General features: G+C 35.6%; 1 protein-coding gene across 2 annotated transcripts in view; it reads left to right on the plus strand.

Annotated features, from left to right (window-relative positions):
* Window positions 1-19,366, plus strand: part of Plbd1 (phospholipase B domain containing 1) — a 64,435-nt gene that overhangs the window by 18,400 nt on the left and 26,669 nt on the right. For both annotated transcript variants that reach the window (XM_071610128.1, XM_027955921.3), the window contains exons 3-6: window positions 7,756-7,839; window positions 9,553-9,691; window positions 14,612-14,752; window positions 15,159-15,303. In XM_071610128.1, coding sequence (XP_071466229.1) covers window positions 7,756-7,839; window positions 9,553-9,691; window positions 14,612-14,752; window positions 15,159-15,303 — 509 coding nt within the window. The remainder of the gene's footprint in view (window positions 1-7,755; window positions 7,840-9,552; window positions 9,692-14,611; window positions 14,753-15,158; window positions 15,304-19,366) is intronic.

Here is a 19,366-nt window from a genome sequence, read left to right on the forward strand (position 1 = left end):
AAGAGTTCATTTCTCCTGAGGCAGAGGTATTACAAAATAGTCATTTCCACAAAAACAGAATAACATGTCATTTAAACTGAGTCAATTCACAATGTTCCACTCCTCCTCCAACCAGATTTCCCTATGATGGGTCAGTGTTACAGAGGCATTTGGAGGGAGGGGAGATGTTTAATTGATGGTTTTCCTGTGTCTTCTTACAGCATCCATTAATGTAGAACCATCTCATTTAGTCTTTGGTTTGGGTGCCAAAGACATCTGATGAGACTTCCAAGGTCTCCTTGGTCTCTGGATAAATAATCATTGACAACTGAGGTTGCTATATTCATTGCCTCCAACAGGCCTATGGACTCTCATGTCTACTCACTCCACCCTAAGCACACAAGAAATATTTGGCTATTCCTGAAATTTGTTGAGGTGTGTAGGGGTGTCACATTTTCTCAGAGGCCCACGCAATTCAGGCAGCATCTCTACTTTCCCATGAATGGGAAACTGAAGGGTTGTTGCCTCTCTGAGCAACTAACTCAAATCATCAAACCTACCTAGGGTTCTGTGCTGGTCAATTTTCCATTACTGTGACAAAGTACCTGAGATAATCGACTTAAAAGGAGAAATCTTTTATTTTGACTCATGGTTTCAGTACATGGTTACTTGATCCTCTTGCTTTGGACCTTGGTGAGATGCCCTGTTTGCGTCATGGTGACTGAGGAACAGACGGGCATTATGATCCCAATATCCCCTTCAAGGTCACGGTCTAATATTCTTCCATAAGGCCCCACCTCCTAAAAGTTCAATCACATCCCAATAGCACCATAAGCTGGTGACCAAGCCTTTAACACATGGGCCTTTGGGGACATTCCAGAGGCCAACTGTAGCAGGTTCATTTACCTGAAATGTGAGGCCAACACGGAGAGTCCCTTTATGGTCAAACCACATATCTGTTCAGCTCTATTCTTCTTCTTTCTCTTATTTGTAAGGTGGTAGAAATGGAAAAGTGACCAACCATATAATAGAAAAGGTCAGATGGCATAAAAAATGCAAATAAAAGTTATATGTGATGGTTCAATTTAAAAACAAATGTACAAATAATTTGAAGGAAAAATTCTTCATGAGATAAAGTTTACTAAATATAAAGACCATAATATAAAATATTTCAAAGGACTTTAATGTCGTTTACCTAACTAGCAATAAAACTTTATTTTTGCTTTATTAGCTTCAGTTCTGAAAACTACTAGGTAAAGAATATTTAAAGTATATGGGGACAAATTCTGGTTCTTGGAATGAGTCAACTCTTGCTTCCAGCTCTACTCTCTGGATCAGTAAAAAAATCATTAAAAAAAAAACAACCCAGATTAGAACTTTAGGGAAATTTTCAGTCCATAGGGTACAGAGAGCTCATAATCTGATACATCCACTCTGCTCTAAACTTGTAGCAGGTGATAGATAAAATATATGGAAAGAAAGCATCCTAGTAACGTAACTGGGCCTCCAAAACAAGAAAAACATCTCTTGGACCAAAAAATGGAGTAGCATGTGGTAAGGTGAGACATCACATCTTAAGCCAGGAAGGAGGAGGGGAGAGGGAAAGAGGGATAGAAAGAAGTGGGAACTGGGTCCCATGTCCCTTTCAATACTACACCCCCAGAGGCTGGGGTTGTGGCTCAGCCGTAGAGTGTTCATCTAGCATGTGTGAGGCACTGGGTTCGATCCTCAGCACCATATAAAATAAATAAAATAAAGGACTTGGAAAAGTAACTTTAAAAGAGAGAGAGAGAGAGAGAGAGAGAGAGAGAGAGAGAGAGAGAGAGAGAGAGAAACTCCTTAATGAACAAAGGATCTTCCATAAGGTGTAACCTCTTAAGGGCCCATAGTACCTTCTAATACTGCCACACTGGAAACAAGTCTTTACATGTGGAAAATTTGGGAGCTTTTTATCCAAACCATAGCATCGTAGCCTATAGATAGATAAGAAGCCATGAGCATTTGCGAGTGGGGAGAACAAGGGTGGGAGGCAACCAAAAATAAAATCAGCCTGGTGTGGTGGCACATGCCTGCAATCTCAGGAGGTTCAGGCGGGAGAATCCATCCTAAGTTTGAAGCCAGCCTCCGTCACTGGAATGACCCTAAGTAACTTAGCAAGCCCCTGTCTCAAAATAAAAGATAAAAAGGGCTGGGAATGTGGTTCAATGGTAAAGAGCCCCTGGGTTCAATCCACAATACCAAAAAACAAAATCAAAAAATGGAATCATCCATATGCTGGCTCAGCTACAATACCTGCAATATTCCATAGGTAAAGTCCTCAGAAAAGTTTTATGAGACCTGATTCCCAGAACTCAGATGCAGGTACAGGGGGAAATGAGAGGAGAGAGATATATATAAACAAACAGACAAACCAGCACACCAGAGTTCCAAAACACACACACACACACACACACACACACACACACACACATTGAATGCTAAGAAAAACAGTCAGCTAAATCAATGATTATATAATGAATATACTCCAGATTAATTTGTGGAATAGTTTAACAAAGACTTAACTTATTTTAAGTTATTTTGATGTTTTAAATTTTATGTTATTTATTTATTTTTAATTTTCACTACTTGAGCCCAGGGTCTTGCACATGTTAGGCAAGCACTCCCACACTGACCTACAATACCCCCAGCACTTTTTATTTTATCTTAAGACAGGATCCTGTTACATTGCTCAGGCTGACTTCAAATTTGTCATCCTCCTTCCTCGGCTTTCAGAGTAACAGGGATTATAGGTGTGTGCCACCACATTTGGCTTTAACAAAAACTTTCAATTTGCTTAGGATGCTTTAAGTTATAAACAAAAAAACTTGAGGGAGAATTTATGGACTAAAAGGGAGAAATAAGAAGACAGATATTTTATTTATTTGTATGTTTGTTCTTTCTAGATAAATATGACACTCGAGTGTATTTTGACATATTATAAATACATAGAATAAGTAGAACTTGTTCCAGTAAGAATCCCATTGTTGTGGTTATATAGGCTGTGGAGTTACATTGGCCATGTATTCATATGTAAGGATAGGTACACTATGTCTGATTCATTCTACTGTCTTTCTTTTCCCATCCCGTCTCCCTTCCCTTTATTCCCCTTTTGTCTAATCCAATAAGAGGCTACCTTTTCTCCAATGTATGTTTATGGCACCTTTGAGAAGACAAATATTTTTAAATACCCTATTAGAAAAATGATAAAAGGGGCTGGGGTTGTAGTTCAATGGTAGAGTGCTTGCCTAGCACATGTGAGACACTGGGTTCAATCCTCAGTACAACATAAAAATAAATAAGTAAAATAAAGGTAATGTGTCCTTCTACAACTAAAAAGATTTAGAAAGAAATTATAAAAGCAAATTATAGAGGGAAAGTGACTAGGTCCAGTCTACATAGAGGGGAAGGAATGGCATACCTGAAGCAGGGGTCACTGGGGGCATTTCTAGAGGACTGGTTACCACACCTCCCTTTTACTTCTACATTATTTTGAGGCAGTTCTCAGATATCATGTCATCTCTTCTGTAAATATTTCAATGTGTATCCCTAAAGGGTAAGACTCTTTAAAAATATAGAACAAAAGTACCATTATTACATCTAAAATTTAGTAATTATCCTCAAATATTTATATATTCAATCTGTATTTGATTTTTCAGTAGTATCATGAATATCACAATATGTTGAGTCTGATTGGTATATTTCTTTTTTATTGTGTTTAAGTCACTTTTAATCTATTATTTCCCTCTTCTTTCTCATAATTTATTTGTTGAAGAAACTGTTTAACCTATAATTTGCTGCAGTCTGGGGTTTGCTTATCCATGTGGTATTAATTCAACAGATCTTCTAAATTTCCTTATAGACAGTCATTGATTTTTAAGATAGAATTTTTCACAAAACAAAATCAGGGTGAATCTTGTCATCAAGACATTGAATACTTTTTAAGGTGATAGTTATGACAGTATTGTCATTGCTCAGTGTATGCAAACTCGTCTTGTCTATTTATATTGTTATCACACTTCAGTTATGTATCTCATCTGGAGGTGCTAGGGATTGAACCTAGGGGTGCTTTATCACTGAACTACATCCCCCATTTTTCTTATTTTTAAATTTGAGACAGGGTCTCTCTAAGTTGCTGAGACTGGCCTTAAACTTGCAATCCTCCTGCCTCAGCCTCTGAAGTAGCTAGAAATACAGGTGTGCACCACTTTAACAAAAACTTTATATTTGCTTAGATTGCTTTAAAGTTATAAGCAAAAGAAAACTTGAGGAAGAATTTATGGTACAAAAAGGAAGAAAAAGAATACAGGTAAATATTTTTGAATGACTTATTATAAATATTATAAAAACTTGGGGCTGGGGATGTGGCTCAAGTGGTAGCGAGCTCGCCTGGCATGCGTGCGGCCTGGGTTCGATCCTCAGCACCACATACAAACAAAGATGTTGTGTCCACCGAAAACTGAAAAATAAATATTAAAATTCTCTCTCTCTCTCTCTCTCTCTCTCTCTCTCTCTCTTAAAAAAAAGAAAGCTCCTTTTAAAAAATATTATAAAAACTTACAGAAAGTCATTTTCTAAAATCTCACTAATAGGCAAACTGTGGACTAGACACAGAAAAAGATTGAGAAATTTACATAATATACAGCCCAGAGATATAAAAAGGGTAAAATACTAAAAGCCTGTTACTAGACATAGCAATTGGATTAAGAAATTCCAACATAGGACTTTTAGGAGTACCAAAAAGTTGACTGAAGGGAATTTCAGATAAGAAGTAACTGATAGGGTAATAGCTAAGAATTTATCAAAATTGAGAAAAAACAAATGCCACTTCCTTAGTTGGAAGACACAATCTATTAAATTGCTACAACACCATGAATGAAACTACATAAAATTGAGGGTAAAGAGAATAATCTTAAAAGCTATCATAAAGACATTAACTACAAAGGAATCTCAACTACATAGCATACTTCTCATCACAAATAATAGAGTCATAAAATATTTACTGAGAAAAAAATATCTAACTAGCATTTTATAACTATTTAAACTATCCAGGTAAGATCAAAATAAGGATATGTTCATACATATAAATTGAAACAAATTACCACCCATTCTTCTATTAAATTATTAAAGGATATACTTTAGTTAGAATAATAGGAGGGAAATTTTGAAATGTAAGAAACAATAGTTATAATATAAGAAACAAAAAAATTAACAAAAATCTTGATTTTGAAAATTAAAAAATAAAAATAATTTTAAACATATAAATAGTTTTACATTCAAAAGGTAAAACTAAATCTCTGAACAAAAATATGATGGAAAGTGTCCACAGCTAAGACTTACTAAAATATACTTCACATTTGGATGAAAAGAGAATTATAAAATTCATTTAGATTTTTATAAGAAAATATGTAGTTATGAGTGGCTTCTAAAATGATTATATGAATAGAAGATGGATGACAGTGTTATCTAAATAAAGAAAGCCTAAAAGAGCAAATGAAGAAAGGGATAAGAAATAGAAAGCAAAAGCTTATAAAGCCAAATCCAATAATATTAAAATCATAGTAAGTATAAATAGATTATTTTCATTAACTAAAAATATTTACTCTAAGCATTTGAGACATTTTTATTTTTAATTTTTAATTAATTTATTTATTTGTTCTAATTAGTTATACATGACTGCCGCAGTCTGGCTGGGCACAATTCAGGAGCCACTTATCAAGCAGAAACGAACTTTATTTTTAGAACACACACACTGCACCACTCCAGCTCTTCAGGAATTCCCTCAGAGCCCAACTGCCACCACCATCTTCCCACAAGCCTCTCAACACCACCCCCCCCACTCCTCCTGCTCTTGAGGCTGGGTCAAGTGGGCAAAGCCAAAAGAGTCCCCCAGTGAGCAGCTACGTGGTCTGAAAGGGTGGGGAAACAGCCCAATGAGCATCACTGCAGAGGAGCCAATCAGCTGGCAGCTGGAAGTTTGCTGGGGCCATGGTGAGCCAATCAGCTGGAAGTTTGCTGGGGCCCCTTTGGCTGTGGCTCTCAACACATGACAGCAGAATGCATTTAGATTCATAGCACACAAATGGAGCACAATTTTTCATGTCTCTGGTTGTACACGAAGTAGAGTCACACCATTCATGTCCTCATACATGTACCTAGGGTAATCATGTACATCTCATTCCATCATCTTTCCTGCCCTCATGCCCCCTCTCCCTTTTCCTCCCTCCCCTTTGCCCTATCCAAAGTTCCTTCATTCCTCCCATGTCCCACCCCCATTATGGATCAGCATCCACTTATCAGAGAAAACATTCAGCCTTTCCTTTTGGGGGATTGGCTTACTTCACTTAGCATGATATTCTCCAGTACCATCCATTTACCAAGAAATGCCATACTTTTATTCTCTTTTATTGCTGAATAATATTCCATTGTGTATATATACCACAGTTTCTTTATGCATTCAACTATTGAAGAGCATCTAGGTTGGTTCCACAGTTTAGCTATTGTGAATTATGCTGCTATAAGCATTGATGTCATTTCTAATTTTTAAGTTTTAACATAAAGAATCTCAAATACCCAATAATTCTGTGAGGAATGGAAATTAAACGGAGAAATTATTTAAACCTAACAAATTGTTGAAAATCAAAGTCTGACAATACAAAGTGATGGTGAGGTGGTAGAGGAAGAGGTCTGAGAATATAAATTGGTAAATCTGTGTGGTGAACAATTAGCAATAACTAGTAATTTTATGTATAAAAGTCCATATAATATATGCATACCATAAAATATACATATATAAAATTAATAGATATTGACAAATGTTTATATGATGTGTCATATATATGATATTCATCCCAGCAGTGATTTTGTGTGTGTGTGTGTGTGTGTGTACATGTGTGTATCAATTTAATATATGTAGGTGGTGGATCCTTGAGTATTTATAAATTTACCAATAAAGTCTATGCTTTTCTATATCCTGGAAATATTTCCCAATTTTATACACACACATACACACATACATTCTAAAAGAACAGGCAAATGTGTAAAAAAAAAAAAAAAAAAGACACAACAATTCTTAAAATTGCATTACAATATTGAAAAATTAGTTACTAGTTAAATATCTGTCAGAGGAATGCATACATGAATTGGTGCATAGTCATACTATGCAATATCATCAGCAGTGGAAAAGAATGAATTTAATGGGCAGATGGTAACTTAGGTATTTCTCTAAAATTTATGTTAAGAGAAACAAATCAAGATCAATTTTTGTTCATATTTTGTTTGTTCTTCAGCATGATAACATTCATTTAACCCTAAACATTGTTTAGGGTTAAAATATGTATAGTGATTATATAAAAATATACATGGGAAAAATATCAGATTTAAGGTTGCAGTTACCACTGGGGAGAAAGGAGAGAATTAACGTCAGGAAGGTGTATACGGGGACTTCAGTCTTTCTAATATTTTGTTTTATGTCTTAAAGTATAGATGGAAAATATGACAAAATATAATGATCTAATAAATTTAAGTGGTGAATACTTGGTTGTTTGCTATATTCTATGCCTTCCATGTGTTAGAAATATTTTTTAATTTAAATTGTGTGTTTAGTTTATTTTAAAAAATATAGTAGAGAAGATTTGTAATTGGAGGCACACTATTTAACCAAAAGATTGGGTAAATTGCCATGATGAAGAAATTCAAGAAGAAATCTAGGAATCTAACAGTTCTCATCTGTCGTTTCAGACACATGAATGACCACTTCATAAATCTCTACCCACAGCTGATCAAGAAACCTTCCCTCATGGATAAAGTGAAGGATTTTATGGAGTATGTATAAAAGCTTTCCTCTTTTCATTGTTGTTAAGACTAAAGGGCCTGAAACTGTCATTTCAAAGAGCGATTATTCCTTTTCCATCTCTGTAGCAGGATTCTGGAATTGTTCTAGAACAACTCTAGGGCATAGCATTTTTTTGATGATGGCATGAAAACTGGTTTCAGAAAACATATCCTCCAATTTCTGCTGTTTCAAAGGTCAACTTAAATGTCACAGTGTCAGTTGCTAACACTGCTAGAGGACACCATCAGTGTGCAGCAGGCAATTAAATCCCTGAATCCCTTCTGCATGGGTGCCTTGCTGCTTCCTGCAGGGAGCCTTTCTGCTGCCTCCTTGTTTCTTTTTCTTGGGTCTGGTGGCTAACCCAGGCTGGGTATCAGCTAATATCTAAAGTCATCATTCTCAACATCATATAAGAATATTTTCATTTTAATAAAGTTTCTGAAGACTAAAATTTTAAATAAGATTAAATTTGTGGAATGACAAGAGATTCATTTGGGGATGGAAAGGGTCTTGGTTTAGCCTTCCAAATCACACACTAAGCAACCTCTTCTTGAAATGCTACAAGTCCTGCAGGGCATCAGTTAAAAACTATGAGGCTAGATCCTGTTAGGCAATGACATTGTATTATTTTAAGAGTTATCTAGCAATAGACTGAACAAAAAAAAAAAAGAAAAGAAAATAGCTCTCTGTATACAAAGTCATATCAGATCATCCCAGATAGAACTGAAAGAAAAAAGAATAAAAGGATTATTTTAAAAGTAAGGGGTTTTTTTTTTTTGCAGATTCTCAATTGTTTGGGAAGAATCTAAGAGTGGACCTAAGCCCTGTGCCTTGCTTTCTGGATGACGTTTGGGGGTGTTAACCCATGTTTCATATCTTGTGGGCTCTGTATTGCCAAGAGGGCTTCATGGGTATCTAAAGCCAAATGCATATATGTCAATCTGAGTTGAGCTGAACACTGTATTTTATTTCGATCACACATAAAGACCTAACACTTGTTAGTTACCTTAATAAAGGAGAAATTAATAACCTAAGTAAAAAAAAAAAAAGAGGTTTTTGCTAATCCTGTTCAGCAGGGGATATTGAGACACACATTAATAACAACTGAAATGGGATGAACCACCGGGGGAGGGAAGGAAGGGAAAGGGAAAGTGCTAGAAAATGATATTGGCCAATTGTGTGCATGTACAAATATGTAATAGTGAATCTCACCATTATGTACAACTATAATGCACCAATTAAAATATGGAAAAAAGAAATGAGATGAATCATAAGCTGTGAAAATGATCTGAGAGAGAAGCATAAAATCTAGAAATCACCTTGTCTTTATGAGTTTTATTTCCTGTGGTCTAAGTACCATTTCTACACACAGATGTAATCAACTTGTTCTTATTGACTTATTTACATATTATGGTTTATATGAAATGCATTTGTGTTTGGTATCATTTCTTGGTATCACAGGTAGATTAATATTGCACATATGTTTTGGTTCTAGATGAGCCAGAAAAATCCATTAAAGAGGAGGGAGAAATTAACATTCATTTAAGGTTTGCTCTGAAATCTTTTGAGTAACTGGAATATTATAAGATCCAGAACTTAAATTATTTTAGCATTAGCATCTGTCATCTCTAAATGCCTGGTTTGATTTAGTTTTGGATGAGCAACCACTGAGACTTCTAGTACAAATATGATTTCTCTCCCAGAAGGCAAAATCATTGGACTCGGAAAAACATCAAAGAATTCAAGAATGACTCATTTTGGAGACATACAGGCTATATCGTGGCACAAATGGATGGGCTATATGTAGGAGCAATGAAGAGGGCTATGGCCGAAGGAACAAAGGTATTATTTTTAAGAAGCTGCTCAATTTATATGTCAAAATATTGTGAAATAACATTACAGTTTAGAAGCAGATCAAATTAGGACACAAGTATAAATTCCTTGTGGATAAGCACTATTATTTTATCTGTCATATTCTAGTACCTAACTCACTGTCTGACACAAAATTTAAGTTCAAAACACAAATAAACAACTTGTTTCTGTGTTTTCCACTCTTTCATACAACTGTGTTAGGAAGAAATTTTAAAACATGATGTGAACATAGTGGTTTTTAACTAACCTGATAAAGAGTTTAGTGTTTTAAACTATAGGTTAATTAAGACAAATATCTAGGGATAAATTTCTGTTTTCCACACTCCACAGCATCCATATAAACATATAAACACATACACATAGTAATTCTGGGGGAAACTACTGAATCATTGAGGCTTCCAAGGTACCATTGGATATCTTCCAAAAATTATTGTGGGCATTTTGTTTCCTGGAGGTAATATATATGTAGGTGTGTGTGTGTGTGTGTGTGTGTGTGTGTGTGTGCACGCACATATATATATACACCCTAGGCAAAACATACAAAAAGACTGTTCACAGAAAAATGATGCACATGATTGTTAATCATATGAGCTCAGCCCTGCTCATAACATGAGAAATGTAAATTAAGTCCATACTGGTAAATATTTTCTCATCAGTTTGGCAAAAATTCCAAAGTGTGAAAGTGCACCCTGTTGGCAAGGCTATGGGAAAAGAAAGCATTCTCCTAAAATACTGGTGGGAATGCAAACTGGTGTGTTCACTGTGAATGGGAACTTTTGTCACTTTGTATCCAAATCATATACTTACATTTGATTTTACCCAGCAATCCCACTTCCAGTATTATCACAGAGATATACACTTTTGCACTGCAATATACGATATGACAAATATATAAGTGTATTCATGGCAGATAATTTATTATATCAAAAGACTGAAAGCAGTCAGATACATAGAGGCTGGCTGTGTCAATAATGTAGCTGTAAACAAAGATGAGGTAGACCTCCAAATGCTGTTAGGGAATGACCTTTTGGATTTGTTATTAAGAGTAAAAATATAAGATGAAGAACAGGGTGTATTGTGTGCTGTCTTTCATATAAAAAAGGAAAATGAGTTTAATTCTTTAGAATAAATACCAAGGAGTGATGGTGTAAGCTGGGTCACATGGTGATTCCATCTCTAGTCTTTTCAGGAACATCCTTACTGATTTCCACAGTGGTTGTACTAATTTATGATCCCAACAACAGTGTAAAAAATGTTTTTTGCCCCCTACATTATTATTATATTATTTGTATGCTTGATGGCTGCCATTCTGACTGGAGAAATACATTTACACCAATGTTTATAGCAGCACAATTCATAATAGCCAAATTACCGAACTAGGAGTTTTATTCAGCCATAAAGAAAAATGAAATTATGTTATTTGCAGGAAAACAGATGTAACTTGAGAGCATTATGTTAAGCAAAATAAGCCATACTCAGAAAATCAAGGGCCATATGTTTTCTGTCATATATGGAAGCTAGAGAGGAAAAGGGAGGGCAGAGGAGTTGGGGTGTGTTTATCTTATGAAAATAGAAGGGAGACCAAAAGAATAGAGGAAGGTGTCAAGGGGGAAAGTAGAAGGGAGGAAAATGGGAGGTACTGGGGAACAATATTAACCAAGTTATAATTTTATAGCATGCATGTACAAATATGTAAAAAGTTCTATTATTATGTATAATTATAATGCACCAATTTAAAAAGTGAACAAGGAAGACATGCACAAAATAATGAGGAATGGCTTGAAAACAGTTGAGACAGGGTCTCCCTAATTGCTCAGGATCTCATTAAGTTGCTGAGACTGGCTTTAAACTCATGATCCTCCTGCCTTAGCCTTGCCAGCCGCTGGGATTACAGGTATGGGCTACTATACCCATCGATAACTGATTACCTTTTGAAGAGGGAATAAAAGAGAATAGAGGGAAGAGGAATGAAAGCAACATTTCTCTGAATGTACCTTTTTTATAGTTTTGACTCAGGAGCCATATAAATGTTGTTCTTGAATTGTAAAACACATTTAATCACAGAGAAGTAAAGCAGTCCCTAAAAAATTGAAACAAATGTATCTAACTATGTAACAAGTGATGGCATAACTACATAGAGAACTATTATTTCAAGTGACATTGAAATTGTTGCCGCTGTACATCTTTAGTGGGATAGACCCTAGGGACAAGAAAGACCACCAACAATAACAACAATAAAGGGCTGGAATGTAGCACAGTGGCAAAGCATCTGCCTCATTCGCAAAGCCCTGGTCAACCCCCAGTTCTAAAAAGAAGCCCACCAAAAAAAAAAAAAAACCTTTTTAAACTGTATGTGATAATCTCACCTTAATAATAGTATTAGTCTTGGTATTTGGAAATTTGATAGATTTGGATGAATGGATAGATAAAGTAAAAAAAAAAATAAGTAATTATGTCAGACACCAGAATTTTCAGCATTGAAAAAATTGATGAAGTAAAGACTTTGCAGTCTTTTAAACTTGAAATATAGATAACTGCCTCAAAAAAAAAAAAAAAAACTTATTCCCTCAAAGTAACCTTTGATCATTCTTCAGAATATGACTTAGGGTAGACAATGGTGTCTTAATACACAGGAGCACTACCATGAAGAAAAAGATTGATAAGCTCAGATGAATTTATCAATAAAGATTATTCTTTTTATCAAAAGATATCATATGGGGCTTGGGTTGTGGCTCAGTAGTAGAGCACTTGCCTAGCACTCATGAGAATGATTAGCACATGTGAGAATGGAGCAATTCTCAGCAACATATATAAAAAAATGAATAAAATAAAGGTCCATCAACAACTAAAAATACATGTAAAAATAATTTTTTAAATAGTCATTATATCGAAAGTGAAAGATAAGCTATAAACTAAAGAAGGTATTTGCAATACATTTAACTAACAAGATTTTTTATCCAAAATACATATGGAACAAAAATAGAAAATACTCAATGGAAAAATTGGTTAAAAAAAACCAGAATTTTATAGAAGAGGAAATGCAATGACTCATAAATATTAAGAAATGTTCAGTTTCAGGGAAATGCATATTAAAACCTCTCTGAGATCCTACCACACACTAAAATTGTGTGTGGCAAATTACAAACCAGAAAGATAATATTGCTAATTATTTAAAGAGCTCCTAAAAATCAAGTGGGGGGAAAAAACAAAGAACAACCCAGTAGAAAAAAATGAAATATATGAAGAGTTTACAGAAAACAAACTCAAAGGTTTTTAGAGATATGCTCAACCTTACTTAAAACAAACAAACAAAAAATACAAATTCAAATTACTATGGGATAGAGTTTTCACTTATTCGATTGGAAACAAACTAAATATTTAAAATGTTATTGAAGCTGGAAGGGTATAAATTGAAACAACTCCTCTAGAACAATCTGGCAATATCAATTAAAATCAAAATCATTTCCAGGAATTTCTTCTACTCATAGACTCAAATTCATCCATAATTAATTATTGTTTATAATAGCACAAGTATTATAATAGTATTGTTTATAATAGTAAAAGGCTAGAACAAACCTGAAAGTCCATCAACAAAACAGTAGCTAAAAGTATTATAATACTCCCATACATTGAAATGCTACTTAAAAGAATGGGTGGGATTTTTATACCCAATATGAAAAGACCCCAGATATGAACAGAAAAAAAAAAAGGTGAAGGGTAATTCATATAGAACACCATTCGTGTTAAAAAATGTATTTATATGACATTTTAAAAACTTTGCAGATACACAAAAGAAATTAGTAGAAATGATAAATGAGATAGAATGAAATTAAAGCAAATGGAGAATAAGAGACTATCCAATAAAGACCTTCTTATGATTGTTTAATTCTTGAATGATGAATGTATTACTTATTCAAAAAAGCAAAACTAAGAGAATATTTATGTAAATAAGTTATCAAGTTGGGGGGTTTTGCTTTTGTTTTACTTTTTTGTTAAAATGTCATTTGTATTCATTCGTCTCCCCACCTCTATTAAGCCAGTTTGTTTATAGATGCCCAGCCTAGAGATATGCTGGTAGATTGCACCTTGCTGGAGTTGTGAACTCTAAAACGTTCACACTCAAGTGCAATCTGACAGCTACTTCAGGGTTAGCGCCTTCTGATCAGTTCATTCTATGTTAAGCACACAATCAAAATCAGAACCATTATACTGAAATTTTTGCTGTAAAAGTTTTTTTTGCTGGGGTGATTTCTGCCTTGGCAATGTCTGGAGGAGATATTTTTGGTTGTCGAAACTTGAAGGTTGGCTGGGTGCAGCAGCTCAGGAAGCTGAGGCAGGAGAATTGGAGGTTCAAAGCCAGCTTCAACAAAGCAAGGTGCTAAACAACTCAGTGAAACCCTGTCTCTAAATAAAATACAAAATAAGGCTAGGGAGTGGCTCAGTGGTTGAATGCCCCTGAGTTTAATCCCTGCTACCCCAAAACCAAAACCAAAAATAAAAAACCTAGAAGGCTGCTACGAATAACCAGAGGGTAGAGGTCAGGGGTACTACTAAACATCTTACAGGGCACAGCCCCCCAAAATAAAGAATTACCTGCCTTACAATATAACTAATGCCAAGGTTGAGAAAACCTGTTATAGAGAAAAGCAAACAGAAAGCTCTGTTTTATTTTCTAAGAAGACATTCCAAATATCTGTGGATATCAGACATGCTAACACATCTCTTCTAATTTATAAAGCCATAAGAATTATTTTGTTAAGTTAAAAAAGCCAGGACATTTGTTACTTAAGAGACCCTTCACAATAGAATAATTTAATGGCACCTTAACAAAAGGAAAACTAGAAAATGACATGTGTCACAAAGTGATGCTAAGTCTGTGTTCTCTCCCAGCCCATGACCATGTTCCAGATTCAGTTCCTAAATGCTGTTGGAGATCTACTGGATCTGATTCCCTCTTTTTCTCCCACAAAAAGCAACAACATGAAGGTTTTCAAGAGATGGGACATGGGACATTGTTCTGCTCTTATCAAGGTAAGACATAAAAGCTCCTATCTTTTCCCTGGTTCACACAGAGTTTTCTGTATGGCACCCAAGAATGGCAACATCTCATCACCCCTGGCTGAATATCAGTTGATGATGTATCAGTTCATGAGTTCCTGGTATTCTTCCTGATATGGCAAAAGTTGAGAACTGGAAGGAACTTTGATGGAGGGAATTGGAATTTGAAGCTATTACCTCTGCTTCCCTTTCATTTGGGATGTTAAGACATCTGTTTTGTGCACAGTAAAGTTAATGTTCAACTCCTTGGCCATATTTTTTGATGATAAAGATAACAGTAAACACCTAAATTGACACATCTTCTCCATGCTTCCTACACTTGCTATTGAAGTCAGTTATCCATCTGTCTTTGTGTCACTCACTATGATTCTGGCTACAGGTTCTTCCTGGATTTGAGAACATCTTTTTTGCTCACTCAAGCTGGTACACTTACGCAGCCATGCTCAGGATATATAAACACTGGGACTTCAACATCAAAGATAACGACACCAGCAGTAGTCGCCTCTCTTTCAGCAGTTACCCAGGTAAATAAATTTAGAGGTATATCTGAGTACTTTTTCAAAATAAAAACTTGGTGATTTAGAGTTAACTGAAAGGGAGAAGACATGTTTAGTGCTCAGTATACATTCTGATTTTAGTGTGCCTTTTGAATGAATATATCTCTAATACTTATTTAATAGAATGACATAAATAAGATAATGGAGTTGCCAGGAAGTAGACGCTTTGTAAATGTAAACGAATGCATCTCAATTCATTTCAACAAATTCCAGCTGAGCACTTATTTAGTACATGACATTTTCCCCAGGTCCTGCAGAGGAAGTGAAAAGAAGCACGACAGGTCCTTCATTCAGAGCCTGTGCTTGTTTCTCTTATTCATTACTATATCTGCAGCACTTAATCTAGTGTGTAGTACCTAGTACTTTCTACATTTTTTTGCTTAATGAGTGGATAAATGAATATGTAGGCTTCCATTATAGTCAGGAGGCCAAGATAAGTACAATACAGATGATGATGATGATGATGATGATGATGATGATGATGATGATGATGATACTGGATACTGAATACGCTACAGAAGTGTAACAGAAGTCATGAGTATTGCAAAGAGGGAGGACTCACTTCTGACTGTTGGGGAAAGGAAAGAGGTTGACATTTCAGATAGACCATGACTGATGGCTGAATTTGAACAAGTAGAGATGGATAGGAGGATAGTCTCTGTAGAGAAGGGCCTGCAAGATCCTATACCTAAAGGAAAGGAGTTTGAAAAGAAGCAGACCTTAGAAAAGTGGAAACAATTGGCACAAACACATGACCCCTTGAAAGGGACAACCGCTGAGCTCCCACCAATGTTTGTCATCAGGAATGTGGAAACCAGTGTTTCCAGATCCTACAGCTTCTTGACATGGGAATATAGATTTAAAAAACATAACTCACCGTGAGAACCCAGTGAAGCATGTCTGCTACCTGAAGTTGGCCCCTCAGTTGCAGGTTTGCAACCTCTTCAGGAAATGTCATGAGCAAAGACAAGGGGGACACGTTACCAAACGTCTGAGGGTCCAACGTGGGAGGAGCTTGGACAGTTTAACTTGTAATGACACATCTGTAACTTGTAGGGTGGTCATGCCAGCTACCTGTTGTATCTGTTTACCTTTGTCAGCGTACGATTGCCCTTCCTGGTATTTCCTTGACAGTACTAACACCAACTCAGCAGGAATTCTACCCAGTAGGTTTCTGTCCTTCTCTCTCGATCCTTGGTTTGATTTCATGTTTATTTTAGTTTGCATAATTTTCTTAGTGCAGAGGGAGACTGAGGACTCTCTCCAAGTTAGACTGTGTTTTGCTTTTTTTTTTTTTTTAATGTTCTATAGACTGACATGTAAGGACTGCAAGAGACTGAGACAGTCTGATAGACTTACTCTTCCTCTTATTTGTGATTCAGTGCATTTCTCAGAGGTTACCTGCACTGCTTGAAATCTCTGTGGAGTCTGGTGTTCTCCAGTAGACTTTCAATCCTAGATTACAAAGGTCGCAACGGACGAGGACACGGAGGATTTTCTATGAAACTCATGACATTTGCATATTAATCTTTCAAGATTAGAAACATAGGTCAATAATATAGATAATATAAAGACTTTTTGGAACAATCCAATCTGCAAGAGAACAAAAGACATGTTTATATCCCAGATGTTTTTTTATAGGATTTTTGTAGAACAAGGTGATTAATATTTTCTCTAGATAGTTTTGCTCTCAAGAGAAAACATGAAAAACATACAGAGTCTTATTTATATTACAGATATTGAAAGGGATCAGCCAACTGGATTAATATAATAAACATGGCTCTAAGCTTTGTTGTGACGTTCATGTCACATGCATTGTTGAATCGAGAACAAAGCTCAGAGTTTTGTTGGCTTTTCTTTGGTGAAGAAATGTTATGGTAGATTAAGTGGGAGAGGAGTAAGGAGAGGTGGGTTTTTTGTTTTGTTTTGTTTTGAAGGCTTCTTCATTATCTAGGATGTTAAGAATTTCTGAGTCAATGATAATAATGTTTTGTGTTTTTGATAGTGGTTAAGAATAGATCTTAATTTTCCTCACCATAAAATAGTAACTAAATACAGTGTTAGATATGTTAATTGGCTTGATTGTAGTTAAAATTTCACAATGTATTTGTATATCAAAACATCATGTTGTAAACTTTTTATGATACACAATTTTAGTTGCTGATTCTGTTTCAATGCAGCTGGGAAAAGGGATGAAAGTGAAGTTATTTGAGAAATGAGAAAATGCTCTGTGTTAAGATTGGTTTGTATGTTTATGTTAAAGTTAAAGACAGGCAATATAAAAATTTAAAAAAAAAAACCCAAAACTTCTAAGTAACTTCTAAAAGAGAGTCAAATTTAAATTGAGATATAAAGACAATTTCAATCAGGCCAATGAGGATAAGGTGGTGGCAGAATGTTCCATGTGGAACAGACACTAGGTAAGTCAAGAGAAAGTGTAGAGAGGCCATTAAGAGAGAATAAAGATCAATACAAGATGATTAAAATGGGTGGGCCGGAGCTGGAGGAGAAGGGCAGAGTGATCTGATCCTATTCCTCGAGGGAGCGAGGCTACACTTTGGAGATGGTAGTTGTACTGCACCCCATGTGGAGGCTCATCCAAGTTTTCGGCGGACACAACATGTTTGTTTGTATGTGGTGCTGAGGATCAAACCCGGCCACACGCATGCCAGAAAAAGCTGAGCATGCGTGGTAGACAGATCACCCCAATTGGAGGAGGAGCACAGCCGCCGCCCGACCCTGCAAGGGAGACTTTTCAACTATACAAGAGCAATATAAATATATAGGGGGAAAATTTCAAAAACACAACAGTTTCACCAAGCAGAAAGAAACGTGAGCAGTATGAAAAGACAAGGAAAGAAAGGACCACAAGCAATGCAGGTCAACTCAACTTTAGAAGGGGTAATAGCTGCAGCAGATGGAATGTCAGATAAAGAATTCAGGATATACATGCTTCAGATGATCTGGAGTCTCAAGGAAGACATTAGACAGCAAAATCAGACAATGAAAGATCACTTCGACAATGAATTACATAAACAAATCCAGGAAGCAAAAGATCAACTATACAGGGAGATAGAGGTTATAAAAAACAAACAAACAGAAATCCTAGAAATGCAGGAAGCAATAAACCAACTTAAAAACTCAATTGAGAATACTACCAGCAGACTACAACACTTAGAAGATAGAACATCAGACAATGAAGACAAAGTATTTCAACTTGAAAAGAACATAGACAGCTCAGCAAGAGTGTTAAGAAACCATGAGCAGAACATCCAAGAAATATGGGATAACATAAAGAGACCAAACTTAAGAGTCATTGGGATACAGGAAGGTATAGAGGTCCATACCAAAGGAATGAGTAATCTATTCAATGAAATAATACGAGAAAACTTCCCAGACTTGAAGAATGAGACAGAATCCCAAATCCTAGAAGCCTACAGGACGCCGAATGTGCAAAATCATAAGAGATCCACACCTAGACACATTATAATGAAGATGCCCAACATACAGAATAAGGAGAGAATTTTAAAAGCTACAAGAGAAATGAAGCAGATTACATTTAGGGGTAAACCAATCAGGATAACAGCTGATCTTTCAACACAGACTCTGAAAGCTAGAAGATCCTGGAATAACATATTTCAAACACTGAAAGAAAATGGGTTCCAACCAAGAATTGTGTATCCAGCGAAATTAAGCTTCAGGATGGAAGATGAAATTAAAACCTTCCATGATAAACAAAAGTTAAAAGAATTTGCAGCTAGAAAACCATCTCTTCAAAACATCCTCGGCAAAACATTACAGGAAGAGGAAATGGAAAATAACAATGAAAACCAACAGTGGGAGGTAGGATAGTAAAGGGGGGAAAAATAATCAAAGAGGAAAACAAACCATGTTTAGTAACATAAATAAACAAATATGGCTGGAAGAACAACCCATATCTCAATAATAACCCTAAATGTTAATGGCTTAAACTCACCAATTAAGAGACACAGGCTAGTAGAATGGATCACAAAACAATACCCAACAATAT

Source organism: Marmota flaviventris, chromosome 3, assembly GCF_047511675.1.
Source record: "Marmota flaviventris isolate mMarFla1 chromosome 3, mMarFla1.hap1, whole genome shotgun sequence".
NCBI lineage: Eukaryota > Metazoa > Chordata > Mammalia > Rodentia > Sciuridae > Marmota > Marmota flaviventris.